This window comes from Ceratotherium simum, chromosome 36 (genome assembly GCF_057802395.1).
Source record: "Ceratotherium simum simum isolate JZ-2026a chromosome 36, ASM5780239v1, whole genome shotgun sequence".
In the NCBI taxonomy this organism is placed as follows: domain Eukaryota; kingdom Metazoa; phylum Chordata; class Mammalia; order Perissodactyla; family Rhinocerotidae; genus Ceratotherium; species Ceratotherium simum.
In genome coordinates, this window is record NC_141935.1 from 1,165,570 (window position 1) to 1,191,207 (window position 25,638).

At 54.3% G+C, this 25,638-nt stretch overlaps 1 protein-coding gene across 1 annotated transcript in view; it reads right to left on the reverse strand.

Annotated features, from left to right (window-relative positions):
* The window catches only part of LGR6 (leucine rich repeat containing G protein-coupled receptor 6), a 111,452-nt gene that overhangs the window by 24,240 nt on the left and 61,574 nt on the right, over positions 1-25,638 (reverse strand). The window contains exons 5-6 of the mRNA XM_004438949.3: positions 15,602-15,817; positions 10,749-10,820 (exon numbers count right to left, since the gene is read on the reverse strand). Coding sequence (XP_004439006.1) covers positions 10,749-10,820; positions 15,602-15,817 — 288 coding nt within the window. The remainder of the gene's footprint in view (positions 1-10,748; positions 10,821-15,601; positions 15,818-25,638) is intronic.

Genomic DNA, 25,638 nt, shown 5'->3' on the forward strand with positions numbered 1-25,638 from the left:
CACCCTCTCAGCACTTTCCTGGTGTATCTCCAGAAACGCGCTCAGCGTTAGCCTGGTCACAGCGGCGGCAGTGGTGGTGGTAACAATGATAATAGTGGTTACTACGTAACAGTCACTGTCCTAGGTGATTTACATGTATTAATTCATTTCATCGCCTCGCCAGCCCTTTGAGGAAGGTGCTATTATTACCTCCCTTTGCAGATGGGAAACTGAGGCACAAAGAGAGGCAGTCACTTGCCCAGATTCCACAGCTAGGAAGGGACTGCTGGGATGAAGTCCAGGTGGCTGAATCCAGAATGGGGTTATCTGTGTGCACGCCTCTCCCCATGAGACGGGAAGCTGGCTGTAGTCAGGAAGGATGTGGGCTCCCTTTTGGGTTTCCGGAAGCCCAGGCACAGGGTCATATGTGTGAAAGTCCATGGTCGAGGATGACCACTTGAGCTCACTGTGCAAGGCCTGGAGGGGCTGCTTGGGCCTTTGTGGCTGGCCGCATGGGGGCAGGGTCTCGGCTCCTTGGCATTCAACTCTAACATGCAGGCTCTTAGCAGCTGCAGGGAAGGCCTCCCCGGGCACAAGGCTTGCTCAGTCTGATTCTTCTGTTGGAGAGTGGTTTACGATGCCTAAACATCAGCTGGAAAACTCCTCCATCCATGGCTTTATAGTCTATTATCTTTAATAGCCCAGAATCAGGAGCTGGCCCCGTGGCATAGTGGTTAAGTGAGCGCACTCTGCTGTTGGCGGCCTGGGTCAGGATCCCGGGCACGCACGATGCACTGCTTGTCAGGCCATGCTGTGGTGGCGTCCCATATAAAGTGGAAGAAGATAGGCACAGATGTTAGCTCAGAGCCAGTCTTCCTCAGCAAAAAAGAGGAGGATTGGTATGGATGTTAGCTCAGGGCTGATCTTTCTCACAAAAAAAAAAAAAAAAAAAAGCCCAGAATCAGCCAGAAGCCCAGGAAGAGTTAATTGTTCCATCTGCTGCTCCCGGGATCTGGGAGCAGAGGGGGAAGGTCGAAGTTAAGGAGAAACTGGTCCCAGCTCCAGCTGGAATCCAGTCTGGAAGCTGCAGCTGTCCAGGCTAATCCTCCCTTCGTCTGCCCAGCCATGTCCAGCCAAACCCAATCCAAGCTGACGGCAAACCCATGCAACTGGTGAAAGTGGCTGAGAAGGCAACTGAAGCCCCGAGCTGCTCAAGGACCCACATCCCCAGTTTCCTCCTTGCCAGCCGGCTGTGCAGAGATGGCCACTCCCAAGGTCCTGGGGAGCCTCACTGGGTTCAGAGTGCAGACCAGCAGAGCTTTACAGCTGTCTCGCCCAGCCCCTTCTTACTGATCTGGAAACTGAGGCTCGGAGAGAGGAGGGAAATGCTGGAAGTCCCAGAGCCGTGGGGTCCTGGTCGAACATCCTCTCTATCTGCCACCCAGGGCTCTGTCCTGGCTACGCTCCGAACAGCAGGGCTGAGGAGAGAGTTTTAGGGAGAATGGGAAAGAGGATAAACAGAGGGAAGCTCAGGCTTCCCCCAGGTGCGCACAAACATGTCAAAGCCAGACGATTACGACTGGAGGTCGGACGTCCTTCTGTGTGTTATGTGGGCATAGGGAGAGCTCCTGTCCTCTCCCTACAGGGAGAGGCGCCCACAGGATTATCTTGAACCAGTCACTTAACTTTGCTCAGTGTGTCTCGTCACCTGTAAACCAGGGATCTCTTGACATGAGGCTGCTCTCTTCACCTGGTCCAGAGCCTGCACGGGGCAGACGTTCGAACATTGCCAATTGCCTTTCCCTCTTCGTTTACCAGACGTTAGACATGGGACAGACGCTTCCACTCACCAGACACGGCAATAGCAGACACACAGGTTGGTCTATCTACTTTTCACAGCAATAAAGAGGATTAATATCATTAATTGGGCTTCTCCTTACACTTCTATTCTCCAGGCTAATATCTGTGTTTATTGCCAGGTCAAAGGTAAGGCACATCGAGGAATGTGGGTGAGCCTAGCTCTTTCATCTCCTGGAGGCCTATAAACAAAGCCGAGCACAATGAAAACGCGTCTTAATCGCTCTCCCGCCCTGCAGACAGAGGCTCTGCCTTGAATCTGACTCCACACGCTCAGGGCAGACAACTTAGTGAGCCAGGAACCTACAAAGCTTTATGACTAATGGCATTGTTTTACCTTCTAAACCACCTACATAAAGGGCCACCCATTAATAAGTGCAGCAATTAGTAAATTGTCGTCGGTTTCTTGAGAGACACAGACACACCTTCCTTCCACCTTCTTCCACCTACACTCTCCTCCGCGCAGGAAGAAACTTCAGAGGCTCCCTGAAGCACTCGCAGTGCAGATTTGAAGGAAAGCTGCTGCTCTCCGATACTGAGATTACTTGTCCTGCCCTAACTGAGAACCAGGGGGCAGAGAAGCCTAGAATTGGAAGGGAGGTCAAAGGTCACAGTCCACCTGCCCCCGCAGCGGGAATCATCTGTGGGATTCCAGTCGGACGAGGATCCAGCTTTCGCCTGGACTGTCTAAACGGCAGGGTGCTCACTGACTGCCGCGTGTCGGTGCTGCCGCTGTTGGGCTGCTCCTGGGACCGGTAATCCTTCCTCCTCCTGAGCCAGCACCACCTCCTCTTCCTCCCTGGCCCTCACCTCTTCAGCTGGAAAACCACAAAGTATGGGTCCTCTGTCTTCCAGAAACAATCATCTTATTCCACCTAAGGATTCCCCAAGTTCTTTGAGTCAAGGTTTGTAGACACTTCATCTTCTCACCACCCTCCCCAGAAAAGCCCCTGTCACTCTTAGGATATGATACTCAGAACAGGACCCCGTCCTCTAGATGTGGGCAGATCCCTGTGGGCAGAACCCCCTCACCTAGATGCTGTTAATGCAGGGACCCGGAGGCTTTGAGGTGCTCCTGAGGATCTCTCCTAGTGACCTCAACTCGCTGCTCTAAAGTAGGGGTCCTGAGGTTCTGAACCATGGGGCTTGTGGGACAGTGACCTTGCCGCAAGGCAAGGATGGGGGACCGTCCCAGTGGGCTCGGCCCATGTCCAGGCATTTCTCCGAGTTAGGGAACATGGGACATCTGTGCTGCTCCTGGGCTTGGAGAGAACTAACATGTAGATTCTTAAGTCTGGGGTTCAGGGACGAGGTCTGGGCTGGTGACTTTGCCTAGCACTGAACATGGCAGACTGGAACTGGGAAGAACCTTAGAGATCAGATAGTCCAGTGCTCCCATAGCACAGATCGAGAAACTGAAGCTCAGAGAGGAAGAGAGATTGCCAGGGGCCATATAGCCATTCATTGTTCCACAAATATTTGCTGAGTATCTTTCCTGTGTCACGCCCTGTGTCGGGTGCTGCAGATGCAACCATGAACAAAACACACGGCGAGGTGGGAGACAGAGACAAACTGCCTAAATAAGTAAATAATGTAGGACATCAGACCATGGAGTGCTGGGGAGAAATTAAGTAGGAAGAGGAGATGGAGAGTTGAGGGAGAAGCGGTCGAAAAGTGGTGATTGGGGAGGACCTCACTGAAAAGGTGCCATGTGAACAAAGTCTTGAAGGAGGTGGATAATTGTGGAAAGAACATTCCAGATAAAGGAAACAGCCAGTGCAAAGGTCTTGAGGCAGAAGTGTACGTGGTGTATTTGCAGAGGCCATTGTGCCTGGAGAAGATTGAAGAAGGGTGAGGCCAGAGAGGTAGCAGGGGGTCATGTCATCTGAGGCCTTGTGGGCCAATGGAGAACTTTGGCTCCATTCCAGAGCGTGATGGGAGCCACTGGAGGGTTTCCAATAGAAGAGGAACATGTCTGATTTGTGTTTTAAAAGAGTCCCTCTGGCTGTTGTATTGAAAAAGACTGTAGAATGACAAGGGTGAAAGCAGAGTGACCAGACAGGAGGCCACTGCAATAACCCAGAGAGGGAAGGACGTGGGCTTGGACCAGCCTGGTGGCAGTGGAGAGGGTGAGAAGTGGTCAGATTCTTAATATATTTTGAAGATGGAGCCAATGTTGCTTGCTGACAACTTGGACGTGGGATGTGAGAGAAAGAGAGTTGTTCTGGACCACTGCAAGGTTTGAGCATGAGCAACTGCAAGAATAAAGCTGCCATCACTGAGCCAAGGAAGACTTCTAGTGGGATGGGACTTGGGGGGAGGTTTGGGGTTCGGTTTAAGTGTCTATTAGGTATCCACATGAGCATGTCAAGAAAGCCTTTGGATAGTCAAGTCCGGAGTTCAGGACACAGACGACTTCTGTGCCAGAGCCATCAGCAAATCTAGAGTATTGACAACGGTGAGACCAGCTGAGAACAAGAGGGAGAGAGTGTGAGCAGGAGTCGACCTGGGGCACGCCAAGGTTACGGAGTTAGGGAGCTGAGGTCAGAAATTCTGGGCATAGCACATTAGCGATAAGTTAAAAAGAACTAGGACTCCTGGTCTAGAACCCTTTAGTCTCCGTGACAGCAATGGCTACAGTTTTCTTGTTCATAAGTGTTTCCCCAGTGCCTGGAAGCTCAATAAATATTTATAGAACAAGTGGATCTAAAGAAACAGAGGAAAATACGGTGGTAATCGTCAATTGTTACCAGCTCCTCCTTCCCACTGTTCTCAGGGCCAGACCTGAACTTCTGAGTTTCCTCTCCACGGATCTACCAGGGAACCTACTGCCAAGTGGTTCCCACGGGGCCCCACCCCTCCTTGCCTCCCTCCTCGTCCACTCCAGACCAGCTGGCCAGGGTGCTCGGCGGGGAGTTCAGAGCGGAAGCTTTGGCCCCATTGCCAGCAGGGGACGAAGGGGCAGCAGTGACACTAACGGCGACCTTGGCTACCCCAGCACGGCAGCAACGGGAAAGGGAATGCTGTGCTGGGAAGAACTATTAATAACTTGTCACGGTCACAGACACGGGACATGCTCACTGGGCAGCTCAATTTTCTGCCTGTCAGAAGTCATTAGTGGTTCTGAAGGGAAGCCAGAAAAAAAGATTTTATATGGAACAATAAATTCCTCTATAAGCCACAAAAGCCCACAAATTTGCAGCTAATAAACCCACAAATGTAAGATGATTAAGAACTGGCGAGGAAAGAGCTCCTCCACGCTTCCAGGGCTGGCCTTGAGGGGCAGTGTGGGCCGACGGCTGATGCTGGGCCAAAGGCAGGGAAACCCGCGTTCCAACCCTGGCTCTTAATTAACTGATGACCTTGGGCAAGTCCTCCACTCTGCCTCAGTCTCCTCACCTGTGACACAGGGATACACAAGCCTGTCTTGTCGTCCTCAACAAGTGGTTGGTGGGAGGAATAAATGAGATACAAGATGCAACAGCCTTTGAGAAAAAAATATTTTTCATTCTCTGAACTGCAGGGAATTATCAGACAGATGATCAGCACTTGCCTTAAGATTAGAGGCCAAATGGTGAGATTCATCTGGACCTCTGCCCCATCCCTTAGCCTGCCCCAGAGGGCCCTGCCGTGGAGCCTGCCAGTGGGTGGCTGTGGTGGGTTGGATTGTAGCCCCCAAAAGATATGTTCAAGTCCCAACCCCTGGAACCTGTGAGTGTGACCTTATTTGGAAAAAGAGCCTTTGCAGATGTAATTAAGCTAAGGATCTTGAGATGAGATCATCCTGGATTAATAGGGTGGGTCTTAAATCCAACGACAAGTGTCCTTATAAGAAGAGACACGGAGAAGGCCATGTGAAGACAGAGGCAGAGACTGGAGTGAAGCATCTATGAGCCCAGGATTGCCAGCAGCCACCAGAAGGTAAGAGAGAGGCATGGAGCAGATTCTAACCCAAACCCTCCAGAACGAACCAACCCTGACAACACCTCGATTTTGGACTTCTGGCCTCCAGCCTGTGAGAGAATAAATTTCTGGGGTTTTTGAAAGCCACCAAGTTTATGGTAATTTGTTATAGCAGCCACAGGAGATTAATACAGTATGCCCTGACTATCCACCCTACAGAGGAGATGAGTCACGCCATGGGCAGTTGTGAAGTGACACCTCTGGCCAATACCTTCCCTGCCACCTTAAGACCCATCGCTGTCAAAAAATAAAAAAGAAAAGAAAAGTTAAGTAATTAATTAATTTAGGGGCAAAGGCACATTGCTGTCCATCCAGCATTAAGTGGGTGGACGGGAAAGAGAAAGCCAACATAGGTTAAGCACCTCCAGTCTTCCAGGCACCGCAAGTATCATGGTGTGAATTGTAAACTATCGTCTCCATTTTCCACTTGTGGAAACTGAGGCTGTTGGGAGGTCAGGTGACTTGCACGTGTCACATGCTGGTGGCAGAGCCAGGACGGAATCCAGGTCTGCTGACTCGGGTCCGGTCCGTGTTCTCCTCTAGGACGCCCCTGAGCCCTGGAAGCACCTCTGGTGGAAACTTGCCTGGTTTTCTGTCCCTGTCCGAAGGCTACCTGTTGTGCCTGGGACTGAGAGGTGGCCGGATACTTTCAGGACCAAGTCAGAGCCAGCTTAGAGCAAAATCTGTTGGCATGAGTGGTTTCAATGACATGGAGACAGAGGATTTTGCAGCCACAGCTGCTGTTGAAGTAAAAACATTCTGTAAAAGCAGATCACTGGGGCATCCAGCCCCAGAGGAGGTTTTACACAGAATGCACAATTTTGTATTATCAGGCAGAATCCCACAGATTCCTGCCCTGCCCTCCTCTCCTCCCAGACCTCTGCTGAATGCTGGTCCTGGTTTGGAGAGGGGGCTAGAGCTGGAAGTTTCTGTTCCCATATGGCCCCAGGCTCCCTCCAAAGGGGAAAGATTCAGCCAGCACAGGAGCTCCAACTGAGTCTGATCGTTGAATGAGGTTATAACGAGGCCCAGAGATCATAGCCCAGGCCCGAGGGAGAGGAGGCACCGCTGGCCCCAGCTCCATCCTAGGCCCTGCCCCCTCTGAGTTCGCTGAGACCCAGACATCAAACTCCCAAACTAGGGAGTAGGGGCAGGCCCCTCAGGTGTAATTGTGTGTGCTAGGCGTTTTTTTTTATTTTGCACTGATTTCATTGGTAAGTGTAGCTGGGGATTCAAGGATCATTAGCTGACAGCTCTGAACAGCATGCGTGGCCTCCAAGAATGTGTTTCCAAGCCTTGACCTAAGGGCGCAGGGGCCTGGTTTCAGGTCCCTGAGACCTCCTAGGAGAACCTTCCCAGAATTGTTCTTGGTCGTGCCTTCTCTTATTTCTCAACCTAGATACACGGGAAGTCCTGTAATTGATCTGACCTCACAGGAGCTGGTGCTAAATGGAGCAATGGATCAGGAAGCAAGAGGTTGGGGTCCTAGTGGTTTACCATCACTCACAAACTGTAGAAATTTGGGCCACTCGCCCCACAACTCTGGATTTGGTCTGATCTGGAAAGTGGAGGAAACAGTACTTCACGGGCTGGGGGATGGCCTGTCTCTGATTCTGACCTTCCCAGTAGTGGGGCATCCCCAGTGTGGGAGCAGAAAGGAGGTATGGGCGCAGGACAGAGCTGGGGTGTCTTGGTCAGGTCTGGAATCATGATGACGGCATCAGCTGAAACGGGAGAAATGTCCCCAGAGCCTCTCCCTGCGCCATCAGACTCTGCAGAGCGCACAAGGCTTGTGCCCAGGGCCTGGAGTCTGCCTGCTTTTTTCTGCTTAGCAGGAGAGAGGGCACAGTGGTGCCCAGCCCCCGGCGCCTGCCCACATCACTTGGATTTGCCTGGCTCTTTCGGAGTAAAAGAGAGCATGGTGCACGAGTGCCTTGCTTATCGCTCATCCTTTGGGGTAGCCCATTGTGCAGATGAGGGAAGCAGGGCTCACAGAGGTGGGGCTACTGGCTCTGACTGAGCCAGGTTGCAGAGGCAGAACCTCTGGTGGGACCCAGGCAGTCTGGCCCCCAGAGCAGAGGACCTAACAGAGGCCACGCTGCCATGGGTGCATTTGCAGCAGGTGTCTCTGCACTGTGCTGGGTGTGGGGTGGCAGCATGGAGGGCTTGAGAGCGTGGCGTGAGCGCTGTATGGAGGCATCACCTGCTATGTGTGGCACGGGGTGGCTGCGGGACCACGTGTGCATGCCCGCACCTGGCCTTCCTCCCAGGTGGAATGACTGGGTGCTGCTCTCCCTCCTCGGAGGAGCCTGTCGAGGGAGCCAAGCCACAGCAGGGCCAGGGGCTCTGATCCTCCCTCTGCTGCAGAGGTGAGAGGCCGGAGCGGCAGAGATTTACAGCCAAAGGAGAAATACCCTCCAGTGAGAAGCTCGCAGGAAAGGCTCCAGAGCAATAACCAAGCCTGAGAACGAGCCAATTATGCAACAGTTAAAAGGCCTGACTATCTGTCTCTCTCCTTTTATTCTCCAGGCATGCCTCCCTTCTCCACTGCTGGACGCCCTGCAGGCTCTGGGCAACTGCTCTGGAGGGTAGAGGATAAAGAACACACTTTCTCCTTTTTAACTGGAGATTAAAAGTTGGAAGAAGAACTTACCCTCAAGGGCAGGGAAGGAAGGGGCTTTGCTGAGACAGAGGCCCTCGGAGGAGGGATGGGGAGACAGGAGGGAGCACAGGGCAGGTTCCTAATGCGGTTTGCCAGGCTGTCAGGACCCTGCATACATCATCTCATTTAACCCACGCCCACGCTGTGAGGTCAAATGTATCATCGGTGTCATCGAAAACCAGACTCCCAGAGGCAGACAATGTCCCCAAGGTGACACGGCTGGTGGAGCTGGCTTTACAACAGGCTGTCTGATGCCACCAGCTGGTCCTGCCTCCACAGTGTGAAGTGGGGACCTTTCCAGTCTCTTCCCCTTGGCTTTCCCACCTGTAAAGTGGGTGCAAGCCTGGGCTCTGAGGACGAGGCCAAGTGCTCCTGCAGATGAAAGGCACCATGGTGCTTAGCGGCAGGACGGCTCTGAAGCTAAGCCAGCACCAGCTGAGCCAAACGCCCTGCGTGCATGGCAGTCCAGTGGCTCATTGAGAAGGAATTAGGCAGCATGCCCCAAAAGTGAAGAAATCACTGCTGGTTGGCTTTTTAGAGGTGCCAACCCGCACCCAGTGTACGTGCCTCCTCCTCACCCCAATTCCCAGCACAGCTAACGGCCCCCACACTCCAGGGAAGGTGACACTGGATCCCCCTGCTCTGCTGACACCCAGTAGCTCTAAACACTGATCCGTGTCTCCTGAGGACACGGGCTCTGAGAGGGTCATGGCCGTCTCTCTCACTCGGAATCCTCCGGCACCTGGCACGTAGTAGGCTTACACAATTCGCAGTCGACCCAGATGACTGAGGACGGCAGGCACAAGCTAGGGACGTTCATGTTTTACGTTTTCTCAGTTAAGACGCCCTAGATCACTCTGTTCTAACTGAGGAAGTGACTCTGGGGTCATGCCACCCTCCTGGACATCAGTTAGCATGTTGACTGAGCAGGCTGGAATGTCCAGTGGTAACTGTCCGACTGTCCATGACAGCGAGAGAGGGACACACACAGCCTGAGTCACACGCAGCAGTGGGAAGAGGTTCCCTTTCCTGACTCCACCCTGGGGCCCGTCCCCCCCACCGCACTCCTGGGTGTTCAGTCAGCTGGAGCGGGAGGACGCGGGAGAGCTGGAGCCGCTCTGCTGTTTTTCCTGCTTCAGGCTGAGCCCAAGGGAGTAACCGCGGCCCTGGTCTCCTGCCCACAGGAAAGAGGAGCGGAGCATAGGTCTCTGCCTCCCATCCCTCCCTCCGCAGCCACAAACATGGACAGCAGAGGCCTCCCGGTCTTCCCCACGCATCCTTCCTCAGGTCACAGCTTGTCTCCCAGCATTTTCTTCTCTGCTGCTTTGGACTCTTGAAAACCCCTTGCCCCAGGAGTGATGCTCTGGTGTGTGTTTTGGGGTGGAGAAAGGGTGTGTGTATGGGGGGCAGGAGCAGCTTCGCCTCTGCTCCCACAGCAAGAGCCCTTCCCCAGCCTCAGGGGCCCACACTTGGTGACCTGGGGGCCCTCTCTCCCCGACGCTGCCCTCCCAGGCCTGCACCAGGTGGCCGTGGCTGCCAGCCCCCTCGTGGGAGCCCAGGGACCCCAGCTGGCAAGGCTGGAGTGCTCAGAGAGCCCGGCCAGTTGTTTGCTCAAGCGGGGCCCACTCAGCCCACTCTGCGGGTGCTGGCAGGAGTCCAGAGGAAATGATGGGTGGGTTTGGGTGCATTCTGACCGTAACTGAATTCCAGGACGATGACGTGTGAATAGTACGGCTTTTTAAGAGTCAACAGCTTGGGTGCTTTTTACAGGCAGGCCAGAGCACTGACAGGGCCATCTCCCCATTAACCATCTAGCTCGTTAGGTCAACTGGCAAACAGGACTGGTGTTACCCTGTGATGTCACACTCCCTCTGTCAGCAGCCACCCTTAAACAGATGTCAAACTGCCATCGAGCCAGCCCCATCCCCACCCCCAACCTCCCGTTCCCAGGCTTCCTATTCTAATTCTTCTAGCTTCTCCTCACTGTTCCCATTTCTGTCTAAAATTTTCATTGTTTTGGTGGTCTCTGCTGGCAGAGATCCTAGGTTCCCCTTCTCTGGGCCACTCCAAACTCCCAGAGGGCAATTCCGCGCCCCCTGAAGGAGGAAGGAATTCATTTGGAGCAACATTCTAGAGAAAGGGCCAGGGAAGGGAATGTGGATGAGCCCGGAGCCAGAGCCAGCATCCCAGTCCTGCCGGCCTTTCCCTCTGCCACCCTCCCTCCCGACTCCAGGGCTCCAGGCTGTCATGACCAGGCAGGACAGAGTCCACCACAACCCACACTCACAGTGTCTCCAGATTGTGCAGCCCCTCGAAGCTGTGGGTCCCCAGATGCTGGATGTGGTTGTTATGAAGATGCCTGTGTGGGAAGGAGAGCCACGTCAGAATGGGTGCCCACAGCATCGGGGCCCGGGGGAGTCGGGGGGTGGGCAGATGGTGGCTTCAGTAGGAAAGTGGGGGCAGAAACATGGACAGACTGACCCCAGTGGCCCAGCTCCTTTTCTCCAGGGACAAAATGATTGGCCAAGAGTGACTTCTGAAGTCACAGTCTCCAAGGCTGGATTGACCATGGGCTACCTTGTTCTGACTTCCTACTGAAGGAGAAAGCGAGAGGAACGCCCCAGGCCTGGGCTCCAGCAGGCTCCCACTCAGCTTTGGGGAGAGTCCTGATGTCGGAGGCTCTAGTCTGAGGCTTCATCTACAGCCCAGCTCCCCAGGACCCAGCCTGCCTGACTCAGTGGCCAGACGCACTTGTGGGAGCCAACAGCAAACCGCTGTAGACAACATATAATTAAAGGCTAAGCTCTCTGTTACAGCTGGAGAGAGCCATAGATGACAGGCTCAGAGACGGGAGATGGGTAAGGCCAGAGGAGGCAGGGAAGCTTCACAGAGGCAGTGGTCCAGAGAAGGACCCGGAGGGCCGGTGATCTGAAGAGGCAGGTAACTGGAGACAAAGGCAGGGAGGTGGGAAGAGCCCGGTGTGTCTGCAGGATGGCGAAGGGCTTGGCCAGAGCGCATATGGGGTGGGGAGAGGCAGGAGATCCGTTTGGGAGAGACTTCTAAGGTAAAGAGCTAATTAAAAATAAGTCACAGAATGTTCTCCTCCCAATTCCTAATGAAATGAGGAAAATAGCAAAAACAAGGCCCCTGGCCCACCCGAAATGTACACGTAGCAACGAAGCAAAGGCAGAGACACAGCCTGAGGTAAGTAAACTGCAAACACCACTAGCCAAGGAAAGGTGCTGGGGCTCCTAGTCAGCCCCCTTTCTCCAGAAGGTGAACTGGCAAGAAAACCAAACTCGAGAATTCGCCCTGAAGCCCCTCAACCTGAAGAGAAGCCGCTCTGTGGATATCCTTTCTTCCTCTCCCCACTGCTGGCCTCCAATGAGAACAGGTGCGAGGGGAAAGAAAAATAAGTCTCCCGGCTACTCACTGAGACGAGGAAAGGACTGGGAGCCCAGGGGCAGGCAGGGCTGAGGGAGGGAACTCGACAGGGACAGGACCTGAATCTGCAGAGGGCAGAGCCCAGGTGGTCCAAGGGAGCCTGGGTGCCACCCAGAGCACACCCCACCTTCACCATTGCACAGGGCACACGCAAATGGAAGTGCGTTTACCCAGCGCCAGCTCTCACACTGCGGGGCGGAGGCGGAACCAGGGGGTCAAAGATGGTGCAGCCAGAACAAGTAGACAGAACTACAAGCATAAGCCAGAAAAGAGAGGTCACATGGCAATTATGGAAACACACAACAGGGAACAAAGGGAGAAGAGACGAGAGGATGCAAAAGACAGGCCAAGTCCCAAGGCTAGAAGAAAACATAACTCAGTATGAAGCACAGAGGAAATTTATCACAATTGCCTTCTGCTGCAGAACAATCCAGGAAAACAATATTTCAAAGATGAAATTTTAAAAATGAAAGAAAAAATGATATCGTAGACTAAGGAAACAAATTGAAGACCAAAACTACATCATTAAAAAAATTAGTCAATAAACTGGAAACAAGGAACAGCGTAGATGCTGCTGGATCAAATTGGTGTCAGAGAAAAAGCTTGAGATAATCGTGGCGAACACGGCTGAATGAGACGAAAAGGTAAAAGAGCTAGAAACTAACAGACGTAGAAGACAGAAAGGAGATTCAGGTTAATTGATGTCTCTGAGGGAGAGAATCCAAAAAGGAGACAGAAGATGTATTCAAAGACATAACACCAAAGAAAATTCTCTAAAAGGAAGAAAGAATGGAATCCTCTGCTCAAAAGCACACATTGTTCCTGGAAAATTGGATGCAGAATATTCTACATGGTGACATAGTCTAGAGTTCAAGAATTAAAAAACATCTTCAGGCAGGAAAATAAAACCACTTACAAGAGGAAGAAATCAGGCTGGCCTCCAACACATTGTTCAAACACAAAGGCAACAGGCAGAGTCAGCCAACAGAGATGGGTAGGGATGGGAGTCTTGAGAGTCTGGGGTCCTGTCTGCTCCATCAGTTTCCAGTGGGGAGACAGACCCCTCCCACAGGGACCTTCTGATTTGATAGGGAAAACACAGCCCCCATCTCTGGGAATAAGCTACCTTCCCTTACCAAGCGGTTTTAATTTTTCCCATTTCCTCCACACCTATATCCCAGTTCTCACCAAACTGTCATTTCTTCCTGGCCTCCTTTCTACGTCCCCCGGCATCTCTGGTCCAGACCATCTCAGCTTCCTAAACATCCAGCTCCAGGTCTCCAACTTCCTCCTCCAAAGCACTCATTCCACCCGGGATCCTGGGCACGCCCAGCAGCCCCGCCTGGGGCAGGGGGTTGGGGCTCATAGTCAGATGAAGAGACCAGATTTACACTCGTGACACCACTGGTGTCAGGTTAAGTGCTACCTCGGTGTCCGTCAGTGCTGCAGCAGCTATAGGAAGGGTTTCCAGGCATGTCAGAGCAGCGGGATGAAATTACAGGGTTTGGGTTGACGAGCAGCCGCTTCTCCTCCACCCCGCTTGTCCGCTCACACCTGCAGCCAGACCCCTGTCCACTGCTTGGGTTTAACCCAACTTCTGTCTTGCTTCCTGTCACACCCAATCTTCCTTATCTGCCCCCTGGGCCTTCCTACAGCTCATCCCACAGTCCCTGGACAGCTTTCACGGTCACGTCCTGCTGGAAGCCCCTCTCCTCCCTCCCGGGAGTTGGAGGAGGTGAGGGACAGAGGGGTAAGGTTTCTGGCCTGCTCCACGGGAAGGGGCCAGTCTTCTCCTTTCAGCTTCACTTCTGCACCATAGGTTCTCTTTCCTTGGTCCCGTGGCCCTCCTTGCCTAGTGAGCCCCTATCCCTCCTACATCTGCAGCAGACCTAACTCGAGCCACTCCCTGGGTCCCAACCAGACTTCGGAGGCATCCTTGACTCCTCTTCTTCTTGGTCTACCACCCTCCGAAAACCTCTAAATCAGATCAACTCTCCCTTGGAAACATCCCTCACGGCCGTGCCTTCCCTTCCATCCCTCGGCCACCTCCCTCCACTGGACTTTGGTTGATACACCAGAGCCCTCTGACTGACTTTGCTTCTCCAGGCTCCACTTGTTCCCATCAGTCCTTCAAATTAGCCTTCCTAAACAACTCCCAACCTTTTCAGGAAAACCTTCAAGCTCCCCTCCCCCACTGGCAGATAAAAGCCAGACTCCTTCCTCTGACTCTGAGTCCCCAAACTCACCTTTCCAGCCTCTTCTCCCACACTCTGCAAGAGGATCCTTCTGCTCCCGCCAGACCGGCCTATTTGCTGGCCACTGAACACCCGACTTTCCCTCCGCGTCTTTATCGACTCCTGCCTGGAACACTCTCTTTCTCTTCCCTTGCTAGCTCTTCCTGGTCTTTCCAGGCCAGGACCCACCACACCGCCCCACACAGCTACCCCTCCTACAGTGGCTTCAGCTGCCCTGGGACTCCCAGGCTGCTATGAGCCTGCATTGTCGGCTGGCTTCCTGGCACGAGTTACAGCACATCATCAGCTCTCTCTTCCCTACTTATTCTGCTATTTCATTGAGGCCATCAGCCCCTTGAGGGCAGCGGCTACATCTCACACTTCTCTGACTCTTCAGTGCCCCAGAAGGGGACCCATAAAGGCCTGCTCCTGCTCATTTGTTGGGACCCATCCTGAGCCCTCATTTTTCTAGTAGTCTTGTCTCTGACAGGGAACTGACCCCATTCCCTCATGATGTCGCAGGGATGTCACCAAAGTTAGAGTCAGCCACCTCGTTCTTTTACCTCCCATGAAACCCCTACTGCCTCCCAGAAGTGGGAAGGCATGGCCATCCTGATAGAAGGATGTGGTCCGTGAGGATATCCATCTTGGTCCTCCAGTCTCCCAGGACAGAGAATTAGACAAATTGGTGCCTGCTTTTTCATCCTCAGATGGAACTGAGCATCATCCGTCCCCTGGTTTGGAAAGCCCCACCAGACTTCAGAGAGCAGGGGAGGCGGTGTTGCGGTTGGGCAGAGTCACTAACACACATGTTCCTGCAGCAGTTAGTGTGCAACCCAGAGCAATTACACACGACCTCCACACCCTCGTAACCACCCTGCAAACTCACTGGTCACTCAGAGCCATTAGCTGGGAGCTCATTTGCACTCTGAAGCCCCCACCGGGAAGGCAGAGTTACCTCCGGTCCACATTTCCTGCCAGGGATGCAGCTCCCAGGCAATTACCCTGACGGGGCTTTGCTGTCTAATTACAAGTGATGGCTTTTCTCTGCTTCTCTAGGCCTGGAAACGAGATGAATTTACCCTACGCCTGTGCCAAAGCATGAGACTGCGTCATCTGGTTGTCAAATATGGCGGAAATCATTTAAGAAATTCTTGACTTACATTCCAATTAGCATGGTATAGTTCATACATTCGCATAGTGAGAAAATAATACTTAATTCCTGTTTTCTGATTGTGGCAATCTGGCCTGAGTGTCACCTCTATAGCTCTAGTGTCTTCTGGCCTCGTGATAACCCCATGCGGTCAACAGGGCACAATCATCCACATTTACAAAGGGAAAACTAAGACCACAAGGGTCCATAGCACATAGACAAGTGCAAAGCTATCCAGCTTCCAACCCAGCCCTGGGCAGACATGCAGCCCCCACAGGACCCAGGGGGCACGGGTGAGGTAGCACTCACAGCACCACAAGGCTGCTGAGGTTCTGGAAGGCGTAGTCAGGGATGTGGCTGATGCGGTTGAGGGCCAAGGTCATGGCCTGCACGGCAGGGAGGTTGTTGAGGGCCCTGACAGGGATCTCCGTGAGTGCATTGTCGTCCAGCCACAGGTGGCGGAGGGAGGACAGCCCCTCAAAGCTCCTCTCCGGGACCAGGGAGATGAGGTTGGCATCTAGGCGCCTGGGGGAAGAGAGGATGGAAAGGATCAATCCAGGGTGAGATGCAGACCAAGGTTTGGGACTGGGCCGGGCGGGGCCAGCCAGGACCCCTCAGGGCCTTCAAGGTGCCTGGTACCCTGGAACTGCGGCTGCAACACGCCACCACTCAGCCTGCATCCTGCCTCCTCACGCTCCCACGTTCACCTCCATTCCAACGCATGGCTCTCCAGCCTTTGTGCCATGCGTTCCTATCGATGACACCAGTTCTCCCCCTCAGACCCAAGGTTGAACCCATAGCCCCATATCCCATAGTTTGTGGTAACTAGTATTTCCCCCACAGCCTTAGGCTTCCAAATCTATGCCATAGCCCCTGCTCTGGGTGTGACACTATCCTGTCCACTCCAAGGCTATATAATAGAGATGTCCCAGCACTGACAGAGGGACTGTCCTCCTTCGGGACCTAACCAAAGAAAATGCTTTCCCAAAGATGCAAGCCACTCCCTGTCACCCAACCCTAGCACCACGAGCTCCTTGCCTTCTTAAGGACCCAGTAGTTTGATGGGGCTCCTGCCAACGTCCTGGGGCTTCTTGCTTGGTTGATGACCTTTGGGGGCCCCGATGAGCCACAGCTGAGGTCCTTGATATGCTACTTCTCAGAACAGGTCAACAGATGTGTGTACAGCCAGAGATTCCAAGGGGATATGAGAACTTCTGATGTGATTCTAGAAGATCTTGGCAGCCCAGCAAAATGAGGCAACGGCCCATCTTAGCTTTGTACAAGTGTGCCCGAGCCCTGATGTCCTTTATCAACACGCTGCTGTCTTCTGCCTCCTGGTCTGGGACTTGGGTTGAAACCCCATCACCTTATGCAACTGGTCCCACGGGGACCAGATAAGCTGGCCTGTGACCATGGATCTGCTCCTAGACTTCACTATCTTGAGAGGAGGCTTTGCTCTGAGGCCTGGTTCTACCACACGGGTGTATGGACACCCCAGCCCTTATCCAGAAAGGTCTGAGGCTCCATAATCTGGAACCTAAAGAAGAATCGACATGCCTGGGGGCGGGAAAAGGTGACTTTCTTTTATCCCAACAGCATGAGCCACTTGTAGAAGGTCCAGCAGCACTCCCATCTCTTCCCTAAGCCATTTCGCCAGAGCTCTTCTTGCCAAAAGTCTCAAGCGCCACTGGGAGAAAGTCCCCATCTCAGCAGCAAGGGGGCCGTGGTGAACAGGCCAACACTGGAGCCTTGGAAGGAGCCCAAACTGACCAGGACAGTCCTTGAAAGCTGCAGTCAGGAAAGACCTCCCACCCACATCAACCCTGACCTGAGGGGACCAAAACCGGTCAGCGAGTGCCTCTTCTGGCAAGGCCTGTCTCTCCAGACGTGGTCCTGCAATGACAGTCTCTGTGCCGTTGGTGGTCTGACTGTGGCTGAGTCACCTGGGGACCCATATTTTTACCTTTGTGAAAATATGGCTCCCAAGCCCTTCCCAGGACAGTCTGTTTCACAAGGTCCAGGGTGGGGCCTGGGAATCTGTTTCTAAAGAATGCCCTAGATGTTTCTATGCACAGACAGGTTTGGGAAGTGGTGATAAACATCAGCTATGAAGACAGTGTCCATGCCCTCCCTAGTGGAGCTTACAAGCCAGTGGGAAAGCCGAGCTGACGTTCACACGCAGAGCGATGACTGAGGAGCACAGGGGCCCGGGCCTCAGGAGAGACCCCTGGGAGAAGGGAATGTTTAGCTGGAGACCTGGTGGCTGAGGAGGAATTAGTCAGGGGAGGAGGTGGAGAAAAGAGGTCCAAGCAGAGGGATGGCGTGTGGGAAATAGAGAGGCAGCATTGTAGGGACTGAGAGGGGCTCAGCAGGGCTTCTGGAAGCGGGTGGGGGAAGCACAAGAGAGAAGTGCAAGGGGAAGCTAGTGAGGCCAGGCCCTTAAGGGAAATGGGGGGGCCACTGGAGGGTTTTAAGAAAAGGAAGGACACGGCCGGATTTCTGCTTCAGAGAGATTCTTCTGTGGACCATGCTGGCATCGGAGAGCAGCCATGCTGAAGGCAGGAAGACCAGCACAGAGACAGCTGCTTCACATACTACTGTGTCCAGAAGGGGCAGCCACATCCACAGAAGCTGGAGGAGTGAATTTGACCATGCCCCATGTCCAGTCCTCAAAAGTGTCCTCTCCTAATGGTGATCCCTGCTGCTCCTGACCTGGGATAGCACAGAGCTGGCCTGGCAGGCTTCCTGGCACAAAAAAGTCACCTGGCAATCCTGGGAGTCTTTTTAGCACCCTGTAAAGAATGTCCCTGCCCTACTTCCTCCCTGCACATGAAGGGCCCCTTCACCCCAGCCCCGCTCCCAGCTGCCTGGGATCCTACCAGCCAGGGGCCACGGGTGGCACGTCAGTGTCGTCCTGCTCCTATCTCACACCTGCCTAGAAAACAACCACCCACATGGGAAACCGAGGCTCTGCCTGGCATCACCAGCAGCTCAGCCAGCCATAGGCACGGCCTCCCACAGCAGCTCCACTCCCCTGGATGTGCCTACTACAGGACTCTCAGAGAGCAGAACCCCCTGCCTGGCCTCAGCGGGGCAGAGCCCCTGTGGGTGGTCCTCCACCCTGGAGCCCCATTTGAATCTCACCTCCTGATGAGGTTAGAGCCCCCATTTACCGAGAGGGCACCTACCATGTTCTAAGGGCATTGTGTGTATCAAGTCACTTACTGTTCACAGCCCGTGAGGTTGACATTTTGCAAATGAGAAAAATGGGGTGCAGAGAGGTTAAGTAACTTGCCCAAGGTCACTTGGCTAGTAAGTGGTGGAGCTGGGATTCAAACCCAGGCAACCCAGCTCCAAAGCACACATCCCAACCATCACGCTGTGTCACCAGCACACTCCATAGAGTTGCTACGTCTATGTGCCTCACTGACTTCTATGCCAACCTGGAATGCTCCCAGAATACCTCGCCTCTGGCTCATCGACAGTCTCCAACACTTACACATCTGCCTGTCTACCCCCTCAAGGAGGCCTGGCATTACATCCTCCAGCCTGATCGTGCTGGCTCCATCCTCCCATCCCCACTGGAGCATCACTGGGAGTTTGTTAGGGAGGCTGAATCTTAGGCCCCACCTCCCACTCACTGCATCAGAACCTGAATGTTAACCTGACTCCCAGGCCATCCACTGAGTCCCAAGCACACTGATGTTTCTAAAGCATGGGGCCAGGTTCCCAGAGCTTTCGATGCTCTGGTCCAACAACATGGGCAGCTGGACAAGAGAGGAAGACTGAATGAGGAGCCAGAAGGCCACTTCCTCCTGTGGTTGGTGCTCAGCTGGTCCTGGGAGACCTTGTTCTGGGTTTGGTCCTCAATTACTCCAGGACCAGGACTCCTCCATAGCTGCCTGGACCTGCTGATGACAACAGTAGGCAGTGGGTTCAGGTTTGATTTCCTGCACTCAGCACAACTCGTAGTTCACAGACGGCACTCGAAAGGAATTTTGAATAAACAAGTGAATGGGAGCACTCCTAACCCCCTCCAAGCCCCAAACTGGTGGTCTGACCGAGCCTACCATAATCTGGAGGGTGGGACAGCCCTTCTTACCTGGGAGGGTCAGGCTTCCTGGTCTTTCTAGTCCCACTCCCAAATCTATCACCCCCACCTCCTTCCCCCTTCCACAGAGGCTCCCTCAACCGGTGCCCGACACTCCTCCTGACTCTGGGGAGGTCCCTCAGTGGAGGCAGCATCTTGGTCCCAGCTTTCCCAGAGACCACAGACAGAGAGCTGAGCCCTGAGTCCCACTTAGGACCACGTTGACAAACGGCCTGAGGGAAGGCAGGATTTAGAGTAGAAGAGGTGGAAAGTGGGGTGCCAGGAGTAAGGGCCTCGAGGCAGGAGAGCACAGGACCAGTGTGGACGGGGGAAGTGGGCCCAGGTTTCAGATGCCCCTAGGAGCTCAGATAGAAGGCCCAGCAACCCACTGGATGTGCGGGACCAGGAGGGGCTGGGGCCTGGCTCGTCTGACAGGCCTGGGCCTTCCTCCCCACAACTGCTGGCCTACAGGGTGGATTAGCAGACCCAGGGGGCCTCACTCCCCAAGGTGGGGGCCCCCTTCCTCTCTAAAGCCCTGGTCTGGGAGCAGCTCTACAGTGACACCAATAGTAATCCTTGCTTCCACGTTTTGAGCCCTTGTCACATGGCAGGTGCCAGTGTGGCTCTGTGTCCTCGCAGCACCCCCAGGAGCGAGCTCTGATTGGCCCCATCTCACACAGTGATGAAGCCGCCCGAGCTGACACAGCCAGCGAGCTGCAGAGCAGGGGTGCCAGTCCAGCTTGTCGGACGGACGCCAAATCCACGTGCCTTGCACATGTGTGGTGCTGGGACGGTGCGGGAGCCAGGTGAGAGAGAAAACCTGGAAACAGGCGAGGCCGTGCGGAGCTGAGACGACAGCCCTGCCAGACAGAAAGAGGGACCGTGCTGTGGGGCAGACGGGGGCGGGGCTGGGACCCGGCAAGGGGAGACAGCCTTTACTCTGGGAGGCTGGGGGCTTCTGAAGCTATTGTTCATGCATACGCACACGTGTGAGTACACACGTGTGCCCACATGTGTGTGTGCCCGTGTCACACGTAACCTATGGCCCTCTTAGTCCACCTCCTGAGTTTCCTGCAACCCGGAGGCAGGAGGGCCTGAGAAGGGCCAGTTCTCCCAGGGTGGGCCCAGCTCAACCTGGATGGGGACGGGCGCCCCTGGGCAGGAAGGGCTGGGCTGGACGAGCCTCTGGCTGCTATTCGCTGTGAGAAAGAACCTCTCCTGGAGGGCGAGGTGGAGCAGGCCTGGGGCAGGGAGGGGACATGTCTGCAGCCCTGTTCCTGATACTTGGGGACGGCGACATGCCAGAGGGGGAACCAAGCAAACTGGCACATGAAGGAGGTGGGTGAGCTCATGGAAGAAGGCAGTCAGGCCTGAATTTGTGTTCCAGGCATTTCACTCAGGCTGGGTGGGCTCGGGTGAGAAGCAGACCCAAGGTGGCATTGCCAGATTTAGTAAATAAACATCCTTGTCACCCAGTTAAATTTGAATTTCAGATAAACAAGAAATAACTTTTTAGAGTAAGCAGGGCCTCATGCAATATTTATATTTTATGTGGCAATTCTACCTGGGGGCTCCTGTGAGCATGGGAGGCGTGGGCTCAGCCCTCAGACAGGTGGAGCCACAAGTCCCCTCCCTTCGCATTTTGGGTTGGTTTCCTCAGCTGTGTGGTTTGAATACTCTCCCACTCCAGAGACTGTTTTGAGGTTAAATGTGGACAAATGCACGGCGCAGGGACTGCCACCCAGCATTCCCTTTCCCTCCGACAAGGAGGCTGTCCAGAGGGGCCCTGGTCGGTGTTGGTCCTCCTGGTGGTCTTGGCTGTGAGCACAAACACCCCCTTTGAGGTGGACTCCCCAAGGAGCCCAGAGAGGAGTAGGGGAGGCGGGGCGGGGCGATGAAAACATCAGTGCTGGCTTTTACTTTCTTCCCTCCCCACTCTTGGGTCCCTCCCCCCAGGAACCTCTGAACCTTGGGGAGCCGCAAGGGTCAGCTGCCTGGTTATGGAGAAGTCCCTCCCACCCTCTCCCTGCCCGGCCCCGCAGGGTGGAGCCATCTCTGAGGAAGCTCCCCCACCCCACGGAGTCAGGGTTCAGGCTGCCCTGTGTCCCCGGTCCTTTAGGGTGGGTGGGCCCAGGGGCTCCCTGCCATCTGGGTGGGGAGCTGAATGAGCCTCCGAGCAGCCAGCAGAATCCACCGTCTGGAACTAAAAGATCTTTTAGAGCAGCTCCGCATCCACAGGTGGGAGAGCTAATCCAGACCAACTCTGGTTTGGCAGAAGAAGAAGCAATTATACCAATTAAGCTCTGGAATAAAATCCGCCCCGCCCCCGGCCCTTCCCTTTCTCTCATGTGGGCCTGGGCTCCCAGTGGTTTCTGATTATAGCTCTTACCTGCAGTAACAGGCAGGTTAGCAGGGACCTCATAGGCCAGCTGGGGCTTGCTTGGGCTCCAGGGCAACAGCCTAACTTCTCTAGGGCCAAATAGCTCCCCACACTTCCCCAGCCCAGGGCTGAGGCTGAGGCAGGAAGGGAGGAAGAAGAGCAGAGGGAGGGTTGGACCCCTTCCCTCCAAGCCCCAAGGGGCAGGTGGTCTGAAAGTTGCCTGGCTACAGGAAGTCTCAGAATGCTGGGGGATGGGGTCCTGGTCCCATCTGACTAGAGTGAGATGAGGACCCAACAGGGAGCAAGTGGCAGCAGAAGAGATTTGGGTTAGACAGTAAGAGTTGCTCACTAACAAGCGACCCAAAAGAACAACAGTGTAGACACATTATCACATTATATCAGAACCTGAAGGAGCCTGCCAGACTCACTCCTCTTATGCAACGAACCCAAAGCCCAGAGATAGAACGAGAAGTGCCCACAGGGAGTGGCAGGGCTGGGACTCAGACTCAGGGCTTCTTTCCATTCCTTTCTCCCAGCCTGGCTCCCCTAAGAGGATGGGAAGACAGAGAGATACACACCTCTCTGAGCTGTAGGAAGCACATTTTATTTGGAAACCAGGGTCCCTCACAGCCCATAGAGCACTAGATTGATCTACTGGACCCTTTCTGGAATTTCTTTTGCTAATGCCAGATCTTAGTCAAACACAAGACAAGAGGGACAGATTCAGGGCTCCTAGTGGACCACCAGCTGACGCATGGATGCTGCCAGGTATTCATTTAAAAGGGATCATGTCTGCGAAGCTCCAAGCTCAGTGCCTGGCACATAGTACCCGCTCCCTGAACACAGGCTGACTGTGTCTAAAGGCCAGTGTGTCCCCGGGGAGGACCTGGAGGACAGCAGGGAAAGGCCTGGCGTCCTCCTGCTCTGTTCCACTCAGGTCAGGCATGACCCAAGTGCTCTCTCCAGCTCTGAGCCACGTGATATGAGAGGACATGGAGACTATCAGACAGGGTCCTAGGAGCAGAGAGGCTGAAAACCAGAATCCCTGGGGACCTGAGGGCCTGACTGTTGCGTCTCATCCAACTAGAGAGAGATAGCGTTTCCAAGGCCCCTCCCAGGACCTGTCCCTCATCCTCAGGCCAACCCCAGGGTCGGGAGTGGCCCTGCCCCTCGGCAGCCCGTCACGTCTTGGCAGAGTGGGAAAGGAGGGCCAAGGTGCCGTTTCGGTTGCCGGCAGTTAGCGATGGGGAGCCCCTGGCCAGCTTGCATCCAGTGACCAGGTTCCTGAGTTTAGTGACGTCTCTCTGCCCCGACTCCCAGTCCAGCCTGGCTGCCTCCCTCACTCCTCGAGGATCTTTCCACTCAGGCCTTCCTGAGCAGGACCGGCTACGTAATTTGTAGGGCTCAACACAAAATGAGAATGGAAAGCCCTCGTTCAAAAACTATTAATAATTTCAAGATGGCGACAGCACAGCACAAAACCCTCCGAGCTCGAGGCCTGTGTAACCGCATGGGTCACAGCCCATCCTGCTCCCGTGCTCAGAAATCCTCGAAAGTCTCAGGCCAGGCCTTCCGTGCTCACTTCCTAACTGTGCATGTGCGAGTCAGAGGGAGCTTGGGGGTGAGACACCTTGAGCACAGGACTGTGCCTTTAGCATCTGGCATTGACTGGACTCCCTGGGCCAAACCCCGGGCTGGCTCCTCACCTCGAAGCCCCAGCCCTATCCCAGCACATGCACACAGTCGACTTTTGGTAGGACGTGGGGAAGGAAGAGAAGAGAGAAAGATGGGGGCACTTCTCAGGCTCCAGTACGGGGGAGAGCAGGCAGGGTGGAGGGGAAGGATATGGAAAGTGAAAAGAAAACCAGCGGCCACTATGGAAATGCTTATTCTGTGGGGAAAACATTCCACATGGGAGCCACTGATGGCCCAGTGGGACCAACAGCCCTGACCAAGAGCCTGCCAGGCAGGGTGAGGGTTCCAGCAGGAGCAGGCTGGCACCTGCAGAGCGGCAAGGAGGTATCCCAGGCCGTCCACAGGCAGCAGGGCCCCAGCCTCCGCACGGAGGGCCGTGAGCTCCAAGGGGGGGGGGGGCTCCCTACTCCCAGCCTGCCCTGGCCTTGCTTGGCGGGAGGGCTCGTGCGTCTGCAGACCCACCAGACTTGACCAGCTTAGCCCGCGTGCCCAGTGCCTAGGCCTTCGCACGCACTGACCCCACACAAGCTCCCTTCGTGGTGACCACAGCCTGCCTCCTGCAGTAGCCCTTAGTTGTCTTGGGGGGGCTTCCATAAAGCCTCCACTGCCCCCACGGTCTCCCCACCCCTATCAGGCCTGAAGTGTCCCTTACTACATTAGTCTCAGCTCAATCATTGAGCATGGTTCCTTTAGTCTTCAATTCAATGGGACGGGATTAAATTTAATCCTAATGGATTGAAAAATCCAACCCAGTGGATTGGATCAAATCCACTAAATATTTGTCGAGTGCCAGTGTTGTGCTCAGTTCTCAGTTGAAATGTGAATAACATAGAGTCCCTCTCCGGAGAAGCTCTTAGACTATTTATTGTTTAATAAAACAATATAAAAACTTCAGCTGACATCTATTGAGAGCTAGCTAATTGCCAGTTGTGCTAAGCATTTTACATATATTTTCATATTTAATCCCTACTCCAGCCCAATGGAGTGGAAATCTTATTTTTAGTCTTATCTTTTTTTGTGTGTGTGAGCAAGAGTAGCCCTGAGCTAACATCCTATGCCAATCCTCCTCTTGTTGCTGAGGAAGATTGGCCCTGGGCTAGCATCCGTGCCCATCTTCCTCCACTTTTTATATGGGCCACAGCTACAGCATGACTTGACATGTGGTGCGGCAGTTCGCACCTGGGATCCGAACACACAAACCTCGGGCTGCGGAAGCAGAGCGCGTGAATTTAACTGCTACACCACGGGGCCAAGCCCCTATTATTCTTATCTTGCACAAGAAAAGGAGGCACACAGAGGTAGAGCTGCTGGTGTGACTCTGAAGCCTGCGGCTCTAAACCCTTGGCTGCGTGTACTTTAGTCAAGAATATGGAGAACACTGTGGAGCTGGGACTCACTCTTTCTGCCATGGGAAATCCGGGAAGGCCTCCCGGAAGTGACATTCAAGCTGGCTCCTGAGGGAGGAGTAGGAGTTTTCTGAGGGGCAGTGTTAGAGAAAGGGACATGAGGAAAAAGGAACAGCATGAGCAAAATCCCCGACGGAGGGAGAGTATCCGGTGAGTAGTTGGTGTGTGGAAGCGAGTGAGACGGGCCGGAGATGAGATGCCAAAGTCGGAGAAGGGCAGGTTATGGTGCAGCACATGCTAACCTGGCCTTCTAGAAAGATCACCGAGATCACCGAGGCTCCCGTGTGGAGATGGGGTGGGGAGGGACAGGTGAAGGCGGGAGGCGGGGAGACAGGTGGGAGGCTCTTTCAAGTGCAGAAGTCAAAGATGTCTCCTCATGAGAAAGTAAGGCTCTGGGGGAGCAGGGCCCGGAGAGTGGAGAGGGTACAGATGGGGCAAGTGGGAGGCACCACGGAAAATCAACCATCAGCTGTATAGAACAGAGGTGTTCAGAGTCTGCTCAGGACTCCCGAGTCTCACCAAGGCCACTCACGTGCTGGGGGACCAGGGCTGCCCCACCACCCTGACCCCCAGCTCAAGGGGCAGGGGAGGTGAGTGGTAGGGAAGGCCACTCTCGCCTCCACCCAACCCTCCGATTCCTGTCCTCAGATGGCGAAGGGTTGGGGAGGGAAGAGGGACCAGCGAGGTAAGCCTTGAACCAGATTCTTCATCTTGAAGTGGCCACCACTCAAGCCAGGTTTACTGATGAGGCTTCGCCTTACCAAGACCTGAGCAT